At 50.7% G+C, this 17,025-nt stretch overlaps 2 protein-coding genes across 2 annotated transcripts in view; both read left to right on the top strand.

Moving 5' to 3' along the window:
* Positions 1–6,648, top strand: part of LOC104554302 (deubiquitinase DESI2) — a 41,882-nt gene extending 35,234 nt beyond the window's left edge. The window contains exon 5 of the mRNA XM_061997564.1: positions 3,619–6,648. Within this exon, the coding sequence (XP_061853548.1) occupies positions 3,619–3,861 (243 nt within the window). The 3' untranslated portion in view covers positions 3,862–6,648. The remainder of the gene's footprint in view (positions 1–3,618) is intronic.
* A 2,066-nt stretch (positions 6,649–8,714) lies between these two features.
* LOC104553573 (cytochrome c oxidase assembly protein COX16 homolog, mitochondrial) overlaps positions 8,715–17,025 on the top strand; it is a 28,252-nt gene continuing 19,941 nt past the window's right edge. Inside the window, exons 1-2 of the mRNA XM_061997567.1 lie at positions 8,715–8,838; positions 14,424–14,501. Coding sequence (XP_061853551.1) covers positions 8,779–8,838; positions 14,424–14,501 — 138 coding nt within the window. The 5' untranslated portion in view covers positions 8,715–8,778. The remainder of the gene's footprint in view (positions 8,839–14,423; positions 14,502–17,025) is intronic.

Below are 17,025 nucleotides of genomic sequence, written 5' to 3'. Positions count from 1 at the left end.
GGATCACTCTTCAGAAGGCTCTTTAAGGTGATGTGGGTCTGAGGAATTACAAACCCTTCAGGAAGACAGATTGGTATCTCATTATCCAGCTTCCTTTTGTACCCACTGATCCTTTTCACCCCTTTATTCCTTTCCATATGAAAGGATCTGTTTCCTTACTGCTCTCAGCGTTTCTTGATGCAAAGGATGGGGTAAAGGGCTAAAATCTGACCCAATAATGAAAGCTGGAAGTTGCAGTGCAGTGGGCCATCAAACAGCCTTTTACAGGGATCTGGTTGTTGTAAGAACACTTTTGCTCAGGCATTTCATGGCTTCAAACAGAACTTCCAGCTGGTGAGATGTACTCACCTGCAAGCTGCAGAGCTCCTTGTGCTGAGGTGTGGGAGGGCAAGCTGGGCTAAAGGTTTGTTTCCCTTTTCTCCTACATTTCAGCAAAAATTCTGCAGGCTGTCAGCCACAAGGTGCTCTGGAGGAGGTTGTCCCTCAGCCCCTCCCAGCAACTGCCCTCCCTGAGCTATTTACACAGGCAGATCACACATTTGAGCAGGAGGAGAGGCCTGAAGCAGGATTTGTGGTCAGGGTTTGATGTCCCTGTGCTGGGTTAAAGGTTTCTTCCAGATGTGCCTAAGCACTAATTTCATTGAGCTGCCTTGCTTCTCTTTCTGTGTGTGGTTCCTGGCTGCCCTAGCACAGCTTGCAAGCTTTGCCTGGGCACATGTGCTGGTTTGTGTCTAATGGCCTTATTCTGATAAGCATCATCTATGTTATACTGCCTAGACCTCACAGGAGCCAACTCATGCAAACACTAGTGAGATTCCCCTTGGGCTCTAAAGGCTTTGCTCTTTAAGTGCTCTGGGGGGTGCAGTTAGTCTCTTCAGGCACCAATAGAAGCCCTTTGCATTCTCTAAGACACACCAAAGGGAATGCAGTGCAGTAGCTCCAATGGATCCCTGCCCCTTGGGGATGCCACCTCCATTTTCTGCAAGGCTGCTAAGTGGAAGTGGCAGTGGGTGGCTCAGCAGACGTTCAGTGCTGAGCTCTCCAAGCCTCAGTTTGAAGACAAGAATTGAGGTAATTAGCATGTGTTGTTTGAGGAATGTTGCCTCTGCTCATCTGGATTTTCATGGATGGGAACACTGCATGGTGCCTGGGGGAAAGCTCCCTTCAAACAATTCCTGAGTGCCCTGAGTTGTGTTCTGTGTGTGACCTGGATTGCCCCAGTTGCATCATCCAGCACAGCACAGAAACCTCTTGCATTCCAGAGCTTTCTCTCAGGATCTACAGCTAATGAGCCCTTCACTTTGTTTTGAATGTGTCTCAGATCATGTCTAGCATATGCCTGGAGACGGAAAGCCTGGCAAAGTGCAGCACGTTGGTAGCACTGCCCTCTAGAAGGCAGGAGACTCAGCTGCTTCTGTTGCTGGATGGCATTTAAGCTGACATCTCCCAGCTGCTAGGCTGTTGCCCTGCCCTCAGTGAGGCTTTACAGGGAAGTGTTAAAGCCTTGCTGAGCAGCTATGCCTCGTTCTTGGGGTGCTTAGGGCAGGGAAGAGCAATGGGGTGCAGCCCTCACTGCCAGGGCAGTTCATACATCTTAACTCGTGACTGTTCAGTGCAGAATGATACAGCTTATGATGCTCAGAGGATCCTTCTGTCTCCCAAATTAGTTGTTTCTTGACGAGCTGAAGTCCTGGTGTGGATTTGACAGTTGCCTGGAAATAGCACCCAAACTGTCAGGTCCCATTTCTCCCACACGTTTGGATTTAGCCACGGATGTCTGAGCTGCTGTTTCCACTTGACTCTGCAGATGCCATCTGGGTCATTTGCAGTTCTTTGCACAGAGTCCCTGGAAGAAGCTGCAGCTTGGGAGACTTGGCTTTCTGTCAGGAGGTGCCGCTCAGTGGAAGCTGCAAGTACATGCAGCCTACGCCAGTGTCTGCCTGAAAGGGGAGCTGCTCTCCTAGGGGGCAATCTGAAGCTGCCCTCGCCATCCCAGACGCTGGATTTCAGTCTGTGACAGGGCCTGGCTGCCTCTGGGAGTTGAGAATAACTCACACCTTCAGGGGTGTGAAGGTAAAGAACAGTCTGTGCTTGCAAGTAATTTTAGCAGCTGAATGGCTCTGCTCTTTCTCATACCTGGTGTCTTCAGTTTCACACAGTGCTCTTTGAACAATGCATGTCAAAATAAAGTGAGTTCCTTAGACAGATTAGCACAAGTCTGCCCCCTTCTTCACACCTCACTGGAAACTCCAAGCTGTTGGAGCAAGCTGCTTCCCTTATCCTCAAGGGGACTGCTGGAGTGGGGCTTCGATTGTTCTGCCCAGGCCATGAAGCTGGTCATCAGCCCTAAGATGCAGCACTGCCCATCCCCTGGCAACTGTGCTTCATCCTGCTCCCTGAAAATCTACCTCTTGAAACCTCTAAGCACTGCCTTGCCATTGTAACAGACATCTCACCACACAATCTCCTCCGTGGATTCCAGACAAACACCCTCTTAGTTTCTGCAGTAGCATTAAGTGTAGCTTTAGGCAGGAAGAGGATGGGAGGAGGTACAGAGGAACTGAATATGGGCAACCCTGGAACCACTAATCCAGGTACAGTGTGGGACGGGGTCTGTGGGGTGAGATTTCCTCTGCCCATCTTGCTCCACGGGAGACAGTGCTGGGAGGGAAGGAGAGCTCAGGTGCTGTGACTACTGTGCCTGCCCCAGACTTCAGGCTCTAGTGCACTGCTATAGGGCCACACAGGCAGTATGTTTAGTGAAGGCAAGCTCTTGAGGCACCCCAGCAGGTCAGTTCCACGTGCCTCTTCTATGGGGAATGGTAAAATGTAAAGGCAAACCTTCCTTACGTGACTTCAGATAGAGCTGCTCAAAGCAACTGGGTGTATATGTGGTCAAATGCTACAGAAGAAAGCTGTCTGCTTCCCACAGCAGTGGTTTCGTTGTGCTGAATGTGATATGACTTTGGAAACAGTACCTGTGCTAGCAGAATGTAACCCAAGCCAGTGCCAGGAGCATCTGTGGTGAAAGCCAGGCCTGGGGACACTCTGGTATTTGCCTGTTTGTTGGTTTGCTTCCCCACATTTAGGAAACACCACATGAGGAGAAACTGAAGGGTGATGTGCTAGGACAGGAAAAAGCCCACCAAATACTTCAACCTGGCTGATCCAGTGTGTCAGCCCGAGGAAGAAAAGTGAGCAGCAAGAACAGCTTCTCAGGCATCTCTGTCCAGCCGGTCAGGGACAGCTTCTGGGCTCCTCAGGGTCTGGGCTCCTCAGGGTCTGGGCAGCCAAAATTTTTGAGCTCCTTGGAAAATGAGTGTTGTTGTCTTGGTTGAGAAGCACCAGAAGCCTGTCCTTTTGCCCATGGCCTGCCTGGAGGACAGCATGGCCACAGCCATCCAGTGCCCCGGAGGGTTTCCCCCGGTCTCTGCTGTGACAGGGCTGTGGCTGGCAGGGTTCTCTGTGTGTGACCTGCAGTTGTGTAGCTGTTTCTGGCTGCAGAAGATGCTCTCTGCTTTTCAGTCAGTCCCCTTCCTAGCCCCAGGGCGCTCACCCTGCTGGGGGGAGGGCTGGCCGGGTCTGTGTCCCTGTTAACCCTGTTCCTTTCCTCCACAGATCCTGTGCGGGAAGGAGATCCCCCGCTGGGTGAACCGCCTGGCTTACTTCAGCTCCTGCATCCCCTTCCTCCAGAGCTGCCTCCCCAAGGAGTGGCTGACCCCAGCAGCTCTGCAGAGCCACATCAGCCTCGGCCTTCACAAGGAGGAGCAGGGGGACACAGCCGCTGAGGAGTCCCCCTCCACCTCGGCAGCCCCCTCGGCCTCAGGCACAGCACGAACCTGTAGACACACCCGGGTCTAAAACTGTGCCCAGGGTGCCCTCAGATAGCACCCCCTTCCTCTCTTGTACCACTTCCTTCTCACACCCTGTTGCACACCTTGGCTTATCTCTTCTTCAGCAGACAACCCTGGGGAGGGAGGACCCTTGCTAGGAGGGAGGTGAAGCTCCAGTCCCTTTCCCAGGGGCTGCAGCTGCAGTTGCTCAGCGAAATGACTGTGACGCCCAAGGCTGAGCTGAGGAGCGTGGAGGTGAAGCTGATTCTCCTCCCAGGGTGCCCATGCTCCTTGGCCCCCAGAGAACTGCCGTCTGTCTCGGCCACGGGCAGGGCTGCCCCGTACTGTGACGTTCCTGCTCTGGAACTGCTGGATCTTTTTATCTCTTCCCCTACCCACGTGAGCCCAGCAGCCTCCTCTGTATTTTGGCTGGGTTTGTCATTCCCCTGTGACAGACCTGCCTGTGCCCAGTGAAGGAAGCAGAGCCAGAACTCAACCTTCTCATCTCTTAGACCAGCAACGAGCTCCACTCAGCCCCATCCCTTTTGTAATGAATCAGGTTTCTAACTCACGTGAGGGAGGAATTAAAGGTGCTGCTGTTCTACAACCACCAGTTCTCAATACTCAGATTTAAGAGCTCGAATGACTGTCCCGCTCTTGAAAGGGAGAACAAAGGACTTAGGAACGTCTTACTGTGGCTTTTCTTTGGGGTCAAAAAGAGGATGGGGCTAGAGCTTAGAGGCAGCTACTAAGCAGATGCAGAGATGACTGTTGACCATGTGCTTTTTGGCACAGACCCCTCTCAGTTCCCCCAGTTTTAGGCAGCGCTCCTGGTTTCCTCTTCTTCCTCACATTGCCTGGGGAATCTCTCTCTCCCCTAGCTGACCTTTGCTGTCTGTCTTTGGGGGAATGGCCCTCCTGAGCACAAAGGGGAAGAGAATCTGTTAGGAAGGTTGATATTTCCTTCAGTTTTTCCTCCTGTACTCACAGACCTAAAGTGTGGCTCCAGGGTGGAGTGTGGCCACAGACCTAAAGTGTGGCTCCACCCTGCCCCAGCCTGGTTTTGAGCCAACCCAAGAAGGTAAAAAATAAGTGGTGAACCCAAAGAAGGTCAGCCTGTTTCCTCCTTCTCCCTTTTTGGAGGTGGAGGAGGAAACTTGGGGCCGCATCTGGGAAGCATGGATGCCCCTTCCACTGCATGGGCCACCGTGGTGCCTTCTGTTGTGTGCACTGTTTCAGAGGCGTGGGGAGTGGGCACGGCTGTCTCACTGGCCTCTCCAGGCTGGCTCTTGACAAAAATCTGGTCCCTGGGTGTATTTATGCCCATTCTGATAGCTGACAACAAAGCAGAGGAGGAGGAAAGGACAAGTACACCAACTCTTCCACTCAGTTACCTCACTAGTTCCAGGCAGAAGATGCAGGAGAGGATCAAAGGGGAAGCCCAGCCCCTCTCTCTCCCTTGCAAGGAGGATGAAAACTACAACAGGCACGGTGTTGAGAAGGGGTTGCCACTGTAGAGATGCTGTTCTCAACAGCTGCTGCCAAGTCAGGACTTCTGCCCTCCACCCAGAAGGAACTACAAGCCCTTGAGATGGGTGGTTGTTTCCTTTTATTGGTCGCAATAGCATGCTCAGTCCAAGCAGGTGTTTCTTTAGCTCAGGAATACAGGAGTGTGTGCTTTGTGGGCTGATGGCTTCCTGGCTGGGCTGTACATCGTGTCTGCACGTGCTGCTTAATGGTTTGTTACATGTGCAGACTCTTGGTGAAGCAGAAGGCTTGGGAGAGGTGTATTGGATGAGATGTAACTCAGAGGATGGCCTGACTCCACTGCCTCCTGAAGTGATGCACGTTTGGGCAACAAAACCTTTACAACACGCCTCTCATTTTCATCCTCTGAACAAATTGCTGCAAGTTCTGTACTGAACTAAAGTCATGTTCCTTATTAACCTTGGCTACTCCCAGCCAATACTGCATTGTGAGCAATTCTGCAGCTCCTGCTCCAGTCTTGATTCCCCTGGCTTGTCCAGGGCTGGTTAATGAGATTTCCACCCTGTTCTGCATCCCGCTGCCCAGAAACAACGTTACAGCCTGTACTTTGCACTCTCTTACTCCCCTGCAGTCATGGCCATTGCAGCCTAAGACCAGCAGCACAAGCTTCATTTGCCTGAAGTTCCCAGGGTGCTGCCAATAGCCAACAGCACATGATGTGCAGGGAATTAAGAACCTCCTTTCAGCTCCTTCTCTGGAGGAAAGCAAGAGAGGCTTTCCCAGAGCTTTTGTTGAGGCCAGGGAGCCCGCAGGCAGAGACGCCTAGTTCCTGATGTGACAGAAGGCAGCCCTCACCCTTGTGTTTCCACTCTGCACCTCAGCTGCAGATGGATGCAGCTGGGAGAGAACTGGGGCTCCAGAGGCACGTTTCACACGGAAAAAACCTCCTGCAGTATGTCACAAGGTAAAAAAATGCTTAACCTGGTAACCTGGACAGGAAGGTGCAGCCTCCCTGGGGATGTGAATGTGTGCCTGAAGTACTGGGAACCACACCTGGGGGGAGCTGTCAAGGTCATTAAGCCCAGATGTTTGTTTATCTGCTTCTCTGTTTGTCCCTCAGTCTATGACAGTAGGGGTCACATCAAACCTCTGCTGCAGATCCAAACCAAAACATACTCCAGGCTTCAAAAGCGTTTCCCCCAACCCTCCTCTGTTCAAGGTGACCAACCAACAAGGACAAGAACAAAGGGACACTGGAAATGCGACAGATACTGATGGCAGCTTTACCTCTGTAACTGAACAGCATTTTAGGTTATTAAACGTGGAGACGTTTGAAAAGTCTAACTGACAGCACGTTTGTTTGGGGCACTTTTCTTACCCTTCCCAGCAATGCAACGTTACTGCTGTGGTTGTGTAATCACAGAACATTTGTATTTAGTTACACGTGTTAACACCACAGGGGGCAATTTGAGACACAGACAGTTAGCAGTGAAAACAAAAGAGCAGCACTGGCACAAACTCTTAACCCTTCTTCTTACTTGACAGGACTTGTGGTGCCCTATTAAAAGCTGGCACCAGCCCTGCAGGTGGACAGCAGCAGAGATGTCTGTCACAGAGACCTCACAGCCTGCAGGTAGGAGAGTAAGGCTGGAAGGGGAGGTTAGCCTGATGCTGCAGTGTCAGAGGTACAGTGCAAGCTGTGTCTAGGGAAAATGAGGAAGGAGGTAAGTAATAACCTCCCTTCTCAGCACACCTGTGTTTATAATAGCTGCTCTCTTAATTTCAGGAGATTACTCTTGCTGATTTATGTAGTTATTTATTCAATCAGTTGGTTTCCTCTTCCCCAGTCTGTGGTTGGAGGCCTGCACCTCTCAAACTCTCAGATTTAAAGGGGACAGCTGTTCCTTCAGAAGCCCTGGCTGAGCTGGTCCCCCAGCACGGAGCCTGTTCTCTGGCTCCATCCCAGTCTCAGCACAGCACAGGGATGGACACAGACCTGTTGTCTTGCTCTCATTGCTCCCAGATGAGAGTCTGCAGGTCTGAAGTTCAGAGGAGCCACGTTGCCCTCCTGTTACTGAGGTACTCAGGCGTCATTTCCTGCTACGTTGGGTCTTCATTCTTCACTTCTGCGTATTTGTCCCTAGGCTGGAGAGGCTCTCAGGACAAATGAGAGGCCACTAGATTGCAATAGTGTGAGCTTACATTCTTATTGTAGGTGTTTGATTTCCTCATTTTAGTTTGTGTATATGCTGTGGCTTATTGGCATGTCCAGAAAACTTAAATACCACCACCAATTCCTTCCTGCAATCAATGGAGAAGACAAGAGGAAGTAATGAATCAATCCATCAATCAATCAATCATCAATCAGTGTCTCATTTTCAAATGGTTATAAATTACACTCGGAGGCTGAAGGTGGCCTGTTCCACTTTGTCCCTCAGGCAATGATGCTGGTTGTGGAAAGGCTGTGTAGTGACCCAGCAAGTGTTTCTTTGAAAGAGGAGCTTTCATTGTGCCAGCTCCACTCTGCCATTGCCCCAGGTTACCAGAACGTGGCAGAGCCTCTGGCTGCACGAAGTGTGAGAGCAGCAAGTGTGAGAGCATCGCGTGTGAGAGCATCGCAGCCCGTGCCTGGAGAATGTGTGCTGTCATCTCTACCGTGTCAGTGCTCCAGACCCCGTGTGTGGCCGTGGCTGAGAGGGGTTGGAGTGAGTGGTTCTGAGAACTGACTGGCACCCAGATCGCCCTTTGGCACGCAGAGCTGCTTGTTTGTGCACACTTCTGTTCCTCGCACAGCAACTGTGAAAAGGAGCTTTTTTTCTTCATGAAGATTTGCTTCTGTGTCTAAGGGGCCTGTTCTTTGTATCTCTGTTGTCACAGATACAGTGGAAGCCGTATAAAATCCCAGCAGCTCAGCTACAGCTCGTGTAGGGTGTGGGGAATGTTCTTTCCAACACTCATTTCACCTCAGGAAAGCTTGTGGGGTAGACGAAACCCTTCCCAGGCGCGGCTGGTACCACCATGCTGGCTGTATGTTCAGCAAACGCCTGGCAGTTCCAACACCTTTTGCAGTGTGTGTCTGTATAACCTGGAAGTACCCTGTGGCTTCATAACCGGCCACTGGGCTGCCACAGCCACTCAGGCAAAGCAGCTGGCTCCGTTTCACGGCTGTTGTTTCAACAAGCGGCCTGCTACGGCTGGAGAGAGGCGGGTGAGGGCTCGCCAAGCCTCACGGCGCGGTGTCACGTCTGGTATTTCAACAAGCGGTCCTGGCACGGCGGGGCCGAGTGGCGGAGGGACGGCGGGGGAGCCGGGCCGAGTGGCTGAAGGAACGGCTGGGCCGTGTGGCTGAAGGGACGGCGGGGCGGCCGGGCCGTGTGGCGGGCGGAGCCTCGGCGCGGTGCCGGCGGAAGCGCCGGGGCGGGCAGGCGCGGCGCGGGGCCTATGGCGAGCGCGGAGCATGGAGAGGCTGCGGAAGCTGTGGAGGGGCCGCACCATGACCTTCGGGGTCCCTCTGTTGGTGAGCGGCGCAGGGGGGGCTGCGGCGGGGGCGAGGGGCAGGCCCAGGGCCGGGGCCGGGACGGTGGGCTCTGGGGAGGCGGCCACACGCGGGGCTGGCCCGGGGAGGGCCCGGCCTTGGAGCGGGGCTGCGCGGGCAGGGTGAGGCGGGCACACGCGGGGATGTGCGGGCAGCGTGAGGCGGGCACACGCGGGGATGTGCGGGCAGCGTGAGGCGGGCACACGCGGGGCTGCAGGGCAGCGTGAGGTGGGCACACGCGGGGATGTGCGGGCAGGGTGAGGCGGGCACACGCGGGGATGTGCGGGCAGCGTGAGGCGGGCACACGCGGGGATGTGCGGGCAGCGTGAGGCGGGCACACGCGGGGCTGCAGGGCAGCGTGAGGTGGGCACACGCGGGGATGTGCGGGCAGGGTGAGGCGGGCACACGCGGGGATGTGCGGGCAGCATGAGGCGGGAACACGCGGGGATGTGCGGGCAGCGTGAGGCGGGCACACGCGGGGATGTGCGGGCAGGGTGAGGCGGGCACACGCGGGGATGCATGGGCACACGCTGGGATGCATGGGCACACGCGGGGATGTGCGGGCAGGGTGAGGCGGGCACACGCGGGGATGCATGGGCACACGCTGGGATGCATGGGCACACGCGGGGATGTGCGGGCAGGGTGAGGCGGGCACACGCAGGCAGTTAGGTCCTGGGGGGAATCGGCTGTGCGTTCATGCCGACGGGGGAGGATAACGGCTTTCTGAGTGATCTGGAGAGATGGAGGGTACCCTCAGTAAGTTGTCAGATGGCACTGAGCTGAGTGGGTGCTTGAGGGCAGGAGGGCTCTGCAGAGGGCTCTGGCCAGGCTGCAGTCGCGGGTATGAGGTTTAATAAGGCCAGGGGCTGGGTCCTGCACTTGGGCCACAGCAACGCCATGCAATGCTACAGGCTGGGGCAGAGGGGCTGGAAAGCTGCCAGGCAGAGAGGGACCTGGGGATGTTAATCGACAGCAGCTGAACACGAGCCAGCAGTGTGCTCAGGTGGCCAAGAAGGCAAAGGGCATCCTGGCTTGTATCAGAAAGTGTCCCCTTGTACTCAGCACTGGTGAGGCTGCAGCTCGAATGCTGTGTCCAGTTCTGGGCCCCTCACTGCAAGAAGGACACTGAGGGGCTGGAGAGTGTCCAGAGATGGGAACCAGAGCTGGGGAAGGGGCTGGAGCATGAGTCTGACGAGGAACAGCTGGGGGAATGGGGGTGTTTAGTCTGGGGAAGAGGAGGCTGAGGGGAGACATAATCCCTCTGTACAACAACCTGACAGGAGGTTGTAGTGAGTTGGGGTTGGTCTCTCTAGTAACAAATGGTAGGGCAAGAAGAAATGGCCTCATGTTGCCCCAGGGGAGGTTGAGGTTGGAGCTGAGGCAGAACTGTCCCTGAGAGGGTTGTCAGCCCCTGTGCCAGGCTGCCCAGGGAGCTGGGGGAGTGCCCAGCCCTGGAGGGATCCCAAAGCCATGGGGCTGAGGTGCTGAGGGCCAGGGGTTAGTTCTGGGATGGGCAGGGTGAGGGGAGGGCTTGGACTGGATGACCCTAAAGGCCTTTTCCAGACGAAATGATTGTGTGATTTTAAGGAGGAGGGGGATTTGTGTTGGCTGTGGACAGAGCCTCTGTCTCCCACGCCTGTCGGGACCTGCTGGGGACTGCTGTGTGTCCAGTGAGGAGGCAGAGGAAGGGTCTGAGCCCTGTGCCCTGCTCACCCCTTGGAGGAACCAGCCCTGCAGGTTCCATGGTGACCTTTGGAGGCCAGGGACAGCGTTAGAAAGTGTTTTCCTAAAGATATTCCTAACTAAAAGGCAAGAAAAATACATCTTGGTGTATTTTCTTACAAACACTGCTTGTGTGTTTGTCTAACTTTCTTCAGCTTTTAACCTGCAACACATGGTCTGGTAATTTGAACTTCTAAATACACAGGAAGAACATGAGGTAAATGAACTGGTAGCTCAAAGTGATAACTGAGGCATAACTGTTGTAGAGTGGCTGAGATTAGAAAAGATGCATAAAGTCAGAGCAGTGAAACAATGACAGGCCAGACAGTGTAACAGATTGCAGAGGCTCCTTTTGGCCCTCCTAGTGTTTTTACATGATTTGCCATAGGTCATAGCAAAAATCTCTGAGACTGGTTTCTTTGGCTTTGTACTGCCTCATTTCATTCCCTTCCTGCTACTGCAGACTTCTTTCCTCCAGAGACAATATTATATAGAGAAATATTCTATTATATTTCTTTCCAGGATTTCGTGTTTCCCTGCTTTAAAATTGTTCTCCCCTGTGAGTACTTCAGTACTTCAGAATGTTTCTGTGTTGCTGCCCAAAGGCTTCCCAAGGAGGAAGAAAAAGGAGAGTTGATGCAATTCCTGTCAGTTCCCCAGCTGTCTGTTGAACTCTGAAAGCTTCTCTTGAAGCTGAACAGAATGGTGCTAAAAGATCAATTACAGCAAAAAAAGACACTGGATCTATGCAGAGAATCAGAAGGAGCATGCCTCTGTAACCCTTCACATTCTGCTGAATTTGTGGGTAATGCTGAAACCAAAGGTTTCTGTTAGACCCTTGCATCCTGTATGTCACTTTTTCACTAGACAATATAGGACTTTATCCTTCAACACTGCTGGACACCTCCTCAGTGCAGTCTTTGCTTTTTGTAATTACAAAAGAATCAAATGGTTTCCATATCTTCCCTTCTCACACTGCATGTTTGAATGAAAAAGCCCCACATCACAGAGTGGTGGGGGTTGGAAGGGACCTCTGGAGCTCATCCAGTCCAACCCCCTGCCAAAGCAAGTTCCCCTCCATCAGGTTTCTTTCCCATTGTTCTTTTGGGCTTGGGGCTGTTGGAAGATTTCAGTGCAGAAGGAGTTTTCTTCCAACCTCAAGCTGACAACAGCTTTCAGAGTAAGGTATGTACATGACAGTTTCTAGCCATACTTTCTCAGAAGAGAAGAGTGTTTCTTTGTGAGCACCAACAGGACTGCAGGGGGTAGGAATGAAACCTGCAGGAAACTTTGATTTGTGAATGCTTCCTCTAACTCTAAGCTTCACAGACAAGATATCTCTGTGTGGCACGAAGCAAGTAAGCATGTAGGAGAGAGTGATGTAACCTGGTGTGGAATATCTTAACAGCTTGAGTGCCACAGGGTGAGGAGTCCTGAAGCACTGGTAAAGATGGTAACATCTGTGTAGATGTTGGGATGAGCTCCAGTGAGCTTACAGATGCATCTGTACAATTTGCTGTTCCAGATGGAGGGCTGTGCCACCTCTGTGGTCGCCTTTGTCAGCTATAGTGGCATCTCTGTTTCCTGTCATGCTAATGACAACTCTTTCCTTACCACATGAAGCTTAACTTGCAAGATTTCAGTGTGCTTGGTTATACTCTGGAAGAGCTTCAGTCACCGCTGCTTTATGTTCCACAGTCAACTCCACCTGACCAAAAGGGATGTGTCCATCGATGTCCTGTTGCCATTGTGAAGCTTCTGTAAGGTCCTGAGAGAACAAAGCTCTTCAGTATTGCAGCTACTGTGTTCAGCATCAGACCTTTCTTGGGAGACCCTGAACACATAAGGTGACCTCTGCAGTGCACCGAGAATGGCTGAAGGTGGCTGGAAGTCGTCTCTTTTCAGACAAGAGTAAATAGTGATTCCAGATCATAGAGGAAACATGTTTGGAATTTCAAAATTGCAAAGCTGTAACTTTCAAAACATGTCAAAGCCCATTATTCCACAAGCTGCTCATAGAATCATTGAATGGTTTCAGCTGGAAGAGACCTTTAAGATCATCGAGGTCATTGCACAGAGCTCTGCACGCCGTGAAAGCTACACTCTGCTTTACCAGGCAGTTACAGTTGGCTCCAGTTCATACCAGTTGCTGTCCCAGGTAGCCACCTGGCATCCATGCAGTCACCTGCTGGCATATTTGATCCATTTCTGAATGCAATGCAGCTCAGCCTTCCTGCAGTTTGTCATGTGGGCACAGAGTCTGTGCTTTCTCTTGCTTTGTCGGAGTGCTGAATGAAATGCCTACTAAGGGAGATATAGTTTTGGGTTTGGTTTTCCCCCAAAGGGAGGCCTCTGATCTGAACTAGGAATGGTTTCTATTTGTTGCAGACAAGAAGAAAAGGTAGACCCTTTGGTGGGGAGAGGATTTATTGAGTTTGAGAGTTGGAGCTGACAGAGGGAGGCGCTTCAGGTTAAGATGACTCGCCTGCGTCTGTTTGGGGACTGGCAGCGTGCCCTGCAGTTATTTAAGGAACAAGGGAAGAGACTTCAGTCTTCAGGGCTGTCAGATTGCCACCTTTCACCAGGCCTGCACAGCACAGCTGACAGTTCTTCTAAAGAAGTAAACCACCAAATCGCTTTTACAGTGACCACTGCACACTAAACTGAAGCAATTCACAGGACTGCTCTGGCTCTGAAGCTCTTGATGAATAGCTGGAGGCTTTTGCAGAGGCAGTCTTGAAGAAGAGGTTAGAAAACAATCGTGTTCCTTCTCCAGTGATATGTATCCTAACATTTTCCAGCACTGCATAATCTGTGTTGCCAGCACTAAGTACTGTGATTTGGTTAATTTAGCCATTTATGACACGTGATGTTGTAAGGTGGCCTTCCCGGTGCTACAGCAGGAGTGTGTCTCTCTACCACAGGAGATGCCTGTACTCTGGCAAATTGCTGGTGCTGCCAGAGAAAGAGTTTCTAGGGATTTTGTTGACCCAGGAGACAGAAGATGGCTGCTTTAGGTGATGCAGAAAGCTAAAAAGTAGGGATGTGCTGTAAGTCCCGAGTTGTTCTGCTTTTATGAGTCCCCAGTGACCATCTCCCTGTGCTTGGTGACAAACACAAGTACTTCCCACCCTGCCATGCAGCTGAAGGGATCAGTCTGATGCCATCCATAGCTGGTTGCATAATGTATTTCCCAACTGAGAAGTGAGCGAGTGGAGTTTTTAAAGGAGTGTTATTAAAGAGCAATTCATGTCATTTTTTTACATGAAACATTTATTGAGGTTGCTGAGTGTATGTGACAGATGGTGCTCTTATGTCACATCCTATCTCTCATTTTGTTTTGGAACATGCAAGTCTCCCATGCATGCATAATTGCATTACAACGTTGTGAGGGGAGTTTTTTGTGTACTCACTGGGACATAAAAGAATAACCCAATGTGAGATCTTTCATGGGGGGTTGTGCTAGCAGTGCTGTTCATCTGCTTGCTTTGTGTTCAGTGCTGGCTAACTAGTATGGTTTATGAGTTTTACCTTCTTCAACTTCAAGTGTGAGAGAAAAAGTTAGAAGTGAGTATCATTTCATCAGGCATTCAAGTAACCAGACCTCTGATTCCCTACATGATGTGCTTTGCTCCACGTGCCATAGCATGTAACAGTTTCCCTCACCATGAAGGAGTGCAGGCACATTGGAACTTCCCAGCTTATCTCCTCGGTTTTCTTCGCTTCCCAGTGTTCCCACTGGAGGAGTAGCGGGGTCCCTGGGCAAATGAGCTGGGTCAGTGTGCCAAGGGTGTTGTTTTCCGTGCCAGCCCTAACAGGCCTGTGTTTGTTGGGTTGTTTTTCAGCTGTATCTCGTCGGAGGATCTTTTGGACTCCGGGAGTTTGCTCAGATAAGATACGATGTCCACAAGCTGCACGGCAAGGTAGTGGACATGGCCTCCTTTCCATTTCGTTTTGTGTCTGTGTTGTGTTCTAAAGGATTGCTAGGACAAGCAAACTATTGGTGCTGGGGTTTTGCTTTTCACCACTGGGCCCTGGGCTACAGCTCAGGCTCTCAGGCAGTGGGTAGTGTAGGTAAGGGAAAAGAGGATGGCTGGGAAATGGATGCACATAAGTAACAGCATGGTTTGGTGGTGGTGCTGTGAAGTGGGGTGAGGATTCAGGTTGGGGGGCAGAGCCTAGAGCTGCTGCTGGAGCGAAGCTGAGAAGGGGCTGCAAAAAGAATTCTCTCCTCTTATTCAAGCCACGGCTTCAGGTCTTGGGCTGAGGCTCAGATGATGGTTAGGATAGAGAGACAGCCTAGAGCAGCAGCTGAAGAGGGGCTGTTAGCATCTCAAGCCCAGATGTTTTATCCATTTAGTATAGCATCTTTCAATATCAGGACTTTGTATAAGTCCTCCTCTTGCAAAAGCAAAAGTCCTTGTGGTTGCATCTTAACTGATGTAGGCATCCCCAGTAAATTCTATCCCCTCAGCATGCTGAAAGTTATGTTTAAGGCACACTTATGCTGAGACTTACTGATGTAAGTGCTTGTTCATGCTAGTCAGAACTCTCCTGAAACCAATTAAGCTTTCCTCCATTACCTAGTGTTGCCCAAATGTCCACTGATGGAGGAATCATTAGGTTGGGTAAATGTTTCTTTTCTGGGAAGAATTTACTGCAAATCAAGATTTGTTATAGAAACCCAGGTATGCTGATGGGAAAATATGTGGAATTAATGGAGGGGCGAGTGAGTGTGTACAGTGGTCATCCCAAATGCCTGTAATCTCAAATTAGAAGTTAGGCCTTTCCTTCATCTTCTCCCTGTGCATGGAACTGCAGACAGAGGTGCTCATTTAAGGAGATTTTCTCTTTTTCTTACAGAAGATTAAACATGCAGGAAATGTTTCCTTCCAGCTCTACAACAATAAACTATTTTTACTTGCTGTGTGCCCATTGTTGTCATTCAGGGCATGGTAGAGACTTGCTGACTCAGATCTAATTTTGGACAGAAGAATCTCGGACATGTGGAACAGTCTGTGCTGGCTGGTAGTTACTGTGGAGGGTTGAAAAGATGCAACATCTTAACAGCCTGGGAAAACTTAAACGAAGCCATATGTTAAAGTCTGGAGTGCAGTGACACTGTCTAAATTAGAATGACCATTAATCATTAGCTTCATGGTGTGAGCCTGATTAGCTCTTCAAGAATAGAGTAATATTAGCAAAGTAAAGACTGATAAAGATGGAACCTCCTGCCTCAGGAGGCACCAAAGGCATGATTAACTGTGACTTAAAAGGTTATTGTGAGGTCAGTATGGTTTCTGAACAATCTATCGTGCTTCTGTCCATCACATCATTTTCTTCCTCTAAATAACACACTTGATGCAAGGTGAGGATTTTAAACCAAATCAGCTGGACCTCTGAATCTGTCTGGAGCACTTAGAATTACACAGTGGTGCTATTTCTCACTTACAGTTGTGGAATGTCAGCAGATCGTCCCCTTCATGAAGCTTTCTGCCACTACTAGTGCTACAGAGAGCTGCTTCACTGCAAGCTGCCTTGTTGATATTATCTGTGGGCCTGCATCTGTGTTACAAAACCATGTGCTCTGTTTGCAAAGCTATCAAAGATACCAAGGATTTAACTGAGGTGGCAAACAGTGTTGTAGCAGGATGTAAAGGTGTGGGGTTTGCTTTCTTCCCCCAAATTGTTCAACTGACTACAAACTGCAAGGTGTCTTTATTGCAGTTCTTAGTGGACAAGCAGCCATGCTCAAAATCATACTACACCTGACCAAAACTTGAATGACTTCACCATCTCAAGGAGCAGCCTGGATAGGCCAAGTCTTTGCCATCAGGTTGGACTGGCAAAGCCCAGGCTGGGGTGGTTTGTTCTAATGACAACTGACAGACTTTATACTGTTGCTGCCAACCCAGGTCATGCCACATGCTCACTTATCTCCTGGGTTTCTGCTTCTCTTCAGTGATAGATGCTTCGTTTTCAATGCTCTCATTTTCTTCCAATTGGATTTGGACTCATCCTCTCAAACTGCCTGGTGTGCTAACATCCCCTATTAATGCTACTGGCAATTTAAATTAACACTGTTAGTACTCAAAAGGCTCTAAATGGGTTATTTGTATTTACTAGAGTTAAGGAAGTGACATTTAAGCACTCAATATCTGCTGAGCTAAATCTAAATGTGTGTTTGTGGCGCTGTGCACTGAGTCAGGGATTTATCTTGCTCATGTTTCCATTCTCTTAAATGAAATGCCTAGTTTGAGAGCCACCCAGGCAGCTCATAGAGAGGGTTTGAGAGAGAAATGGCCACATAGCATGCTTCATTCAGTTTTAAAGTGGATGCTTGAGAAATGGGTTGTTAAGGAAAGGAGGAGAGATTGAGCTCAACACTGGCTTATTACCACCTTTCAGTGAGCTGAGTACCATCCTTAGTGTAGGGATGGTAGGTGA

Source organism: Colius striatus, chromosome 6 (genome assembly GCF_028858725.1).
Source record: "Colius striatus isolate bColStr4 chromosome 6, bColStr4.1.hap1, whole genome shotgun sequence".
NCBI classification, from domain to species: Eukaryota; Metazoa; Chordata; class Aves; order Coliiformes; family Coliidae; genus Colius; species Colius striatus.
The sequence above is the reverse complement of the archived record's forward strand: the minus strand, read 5'-3'. Positions and strand labels throughout refer to the sequence as shown.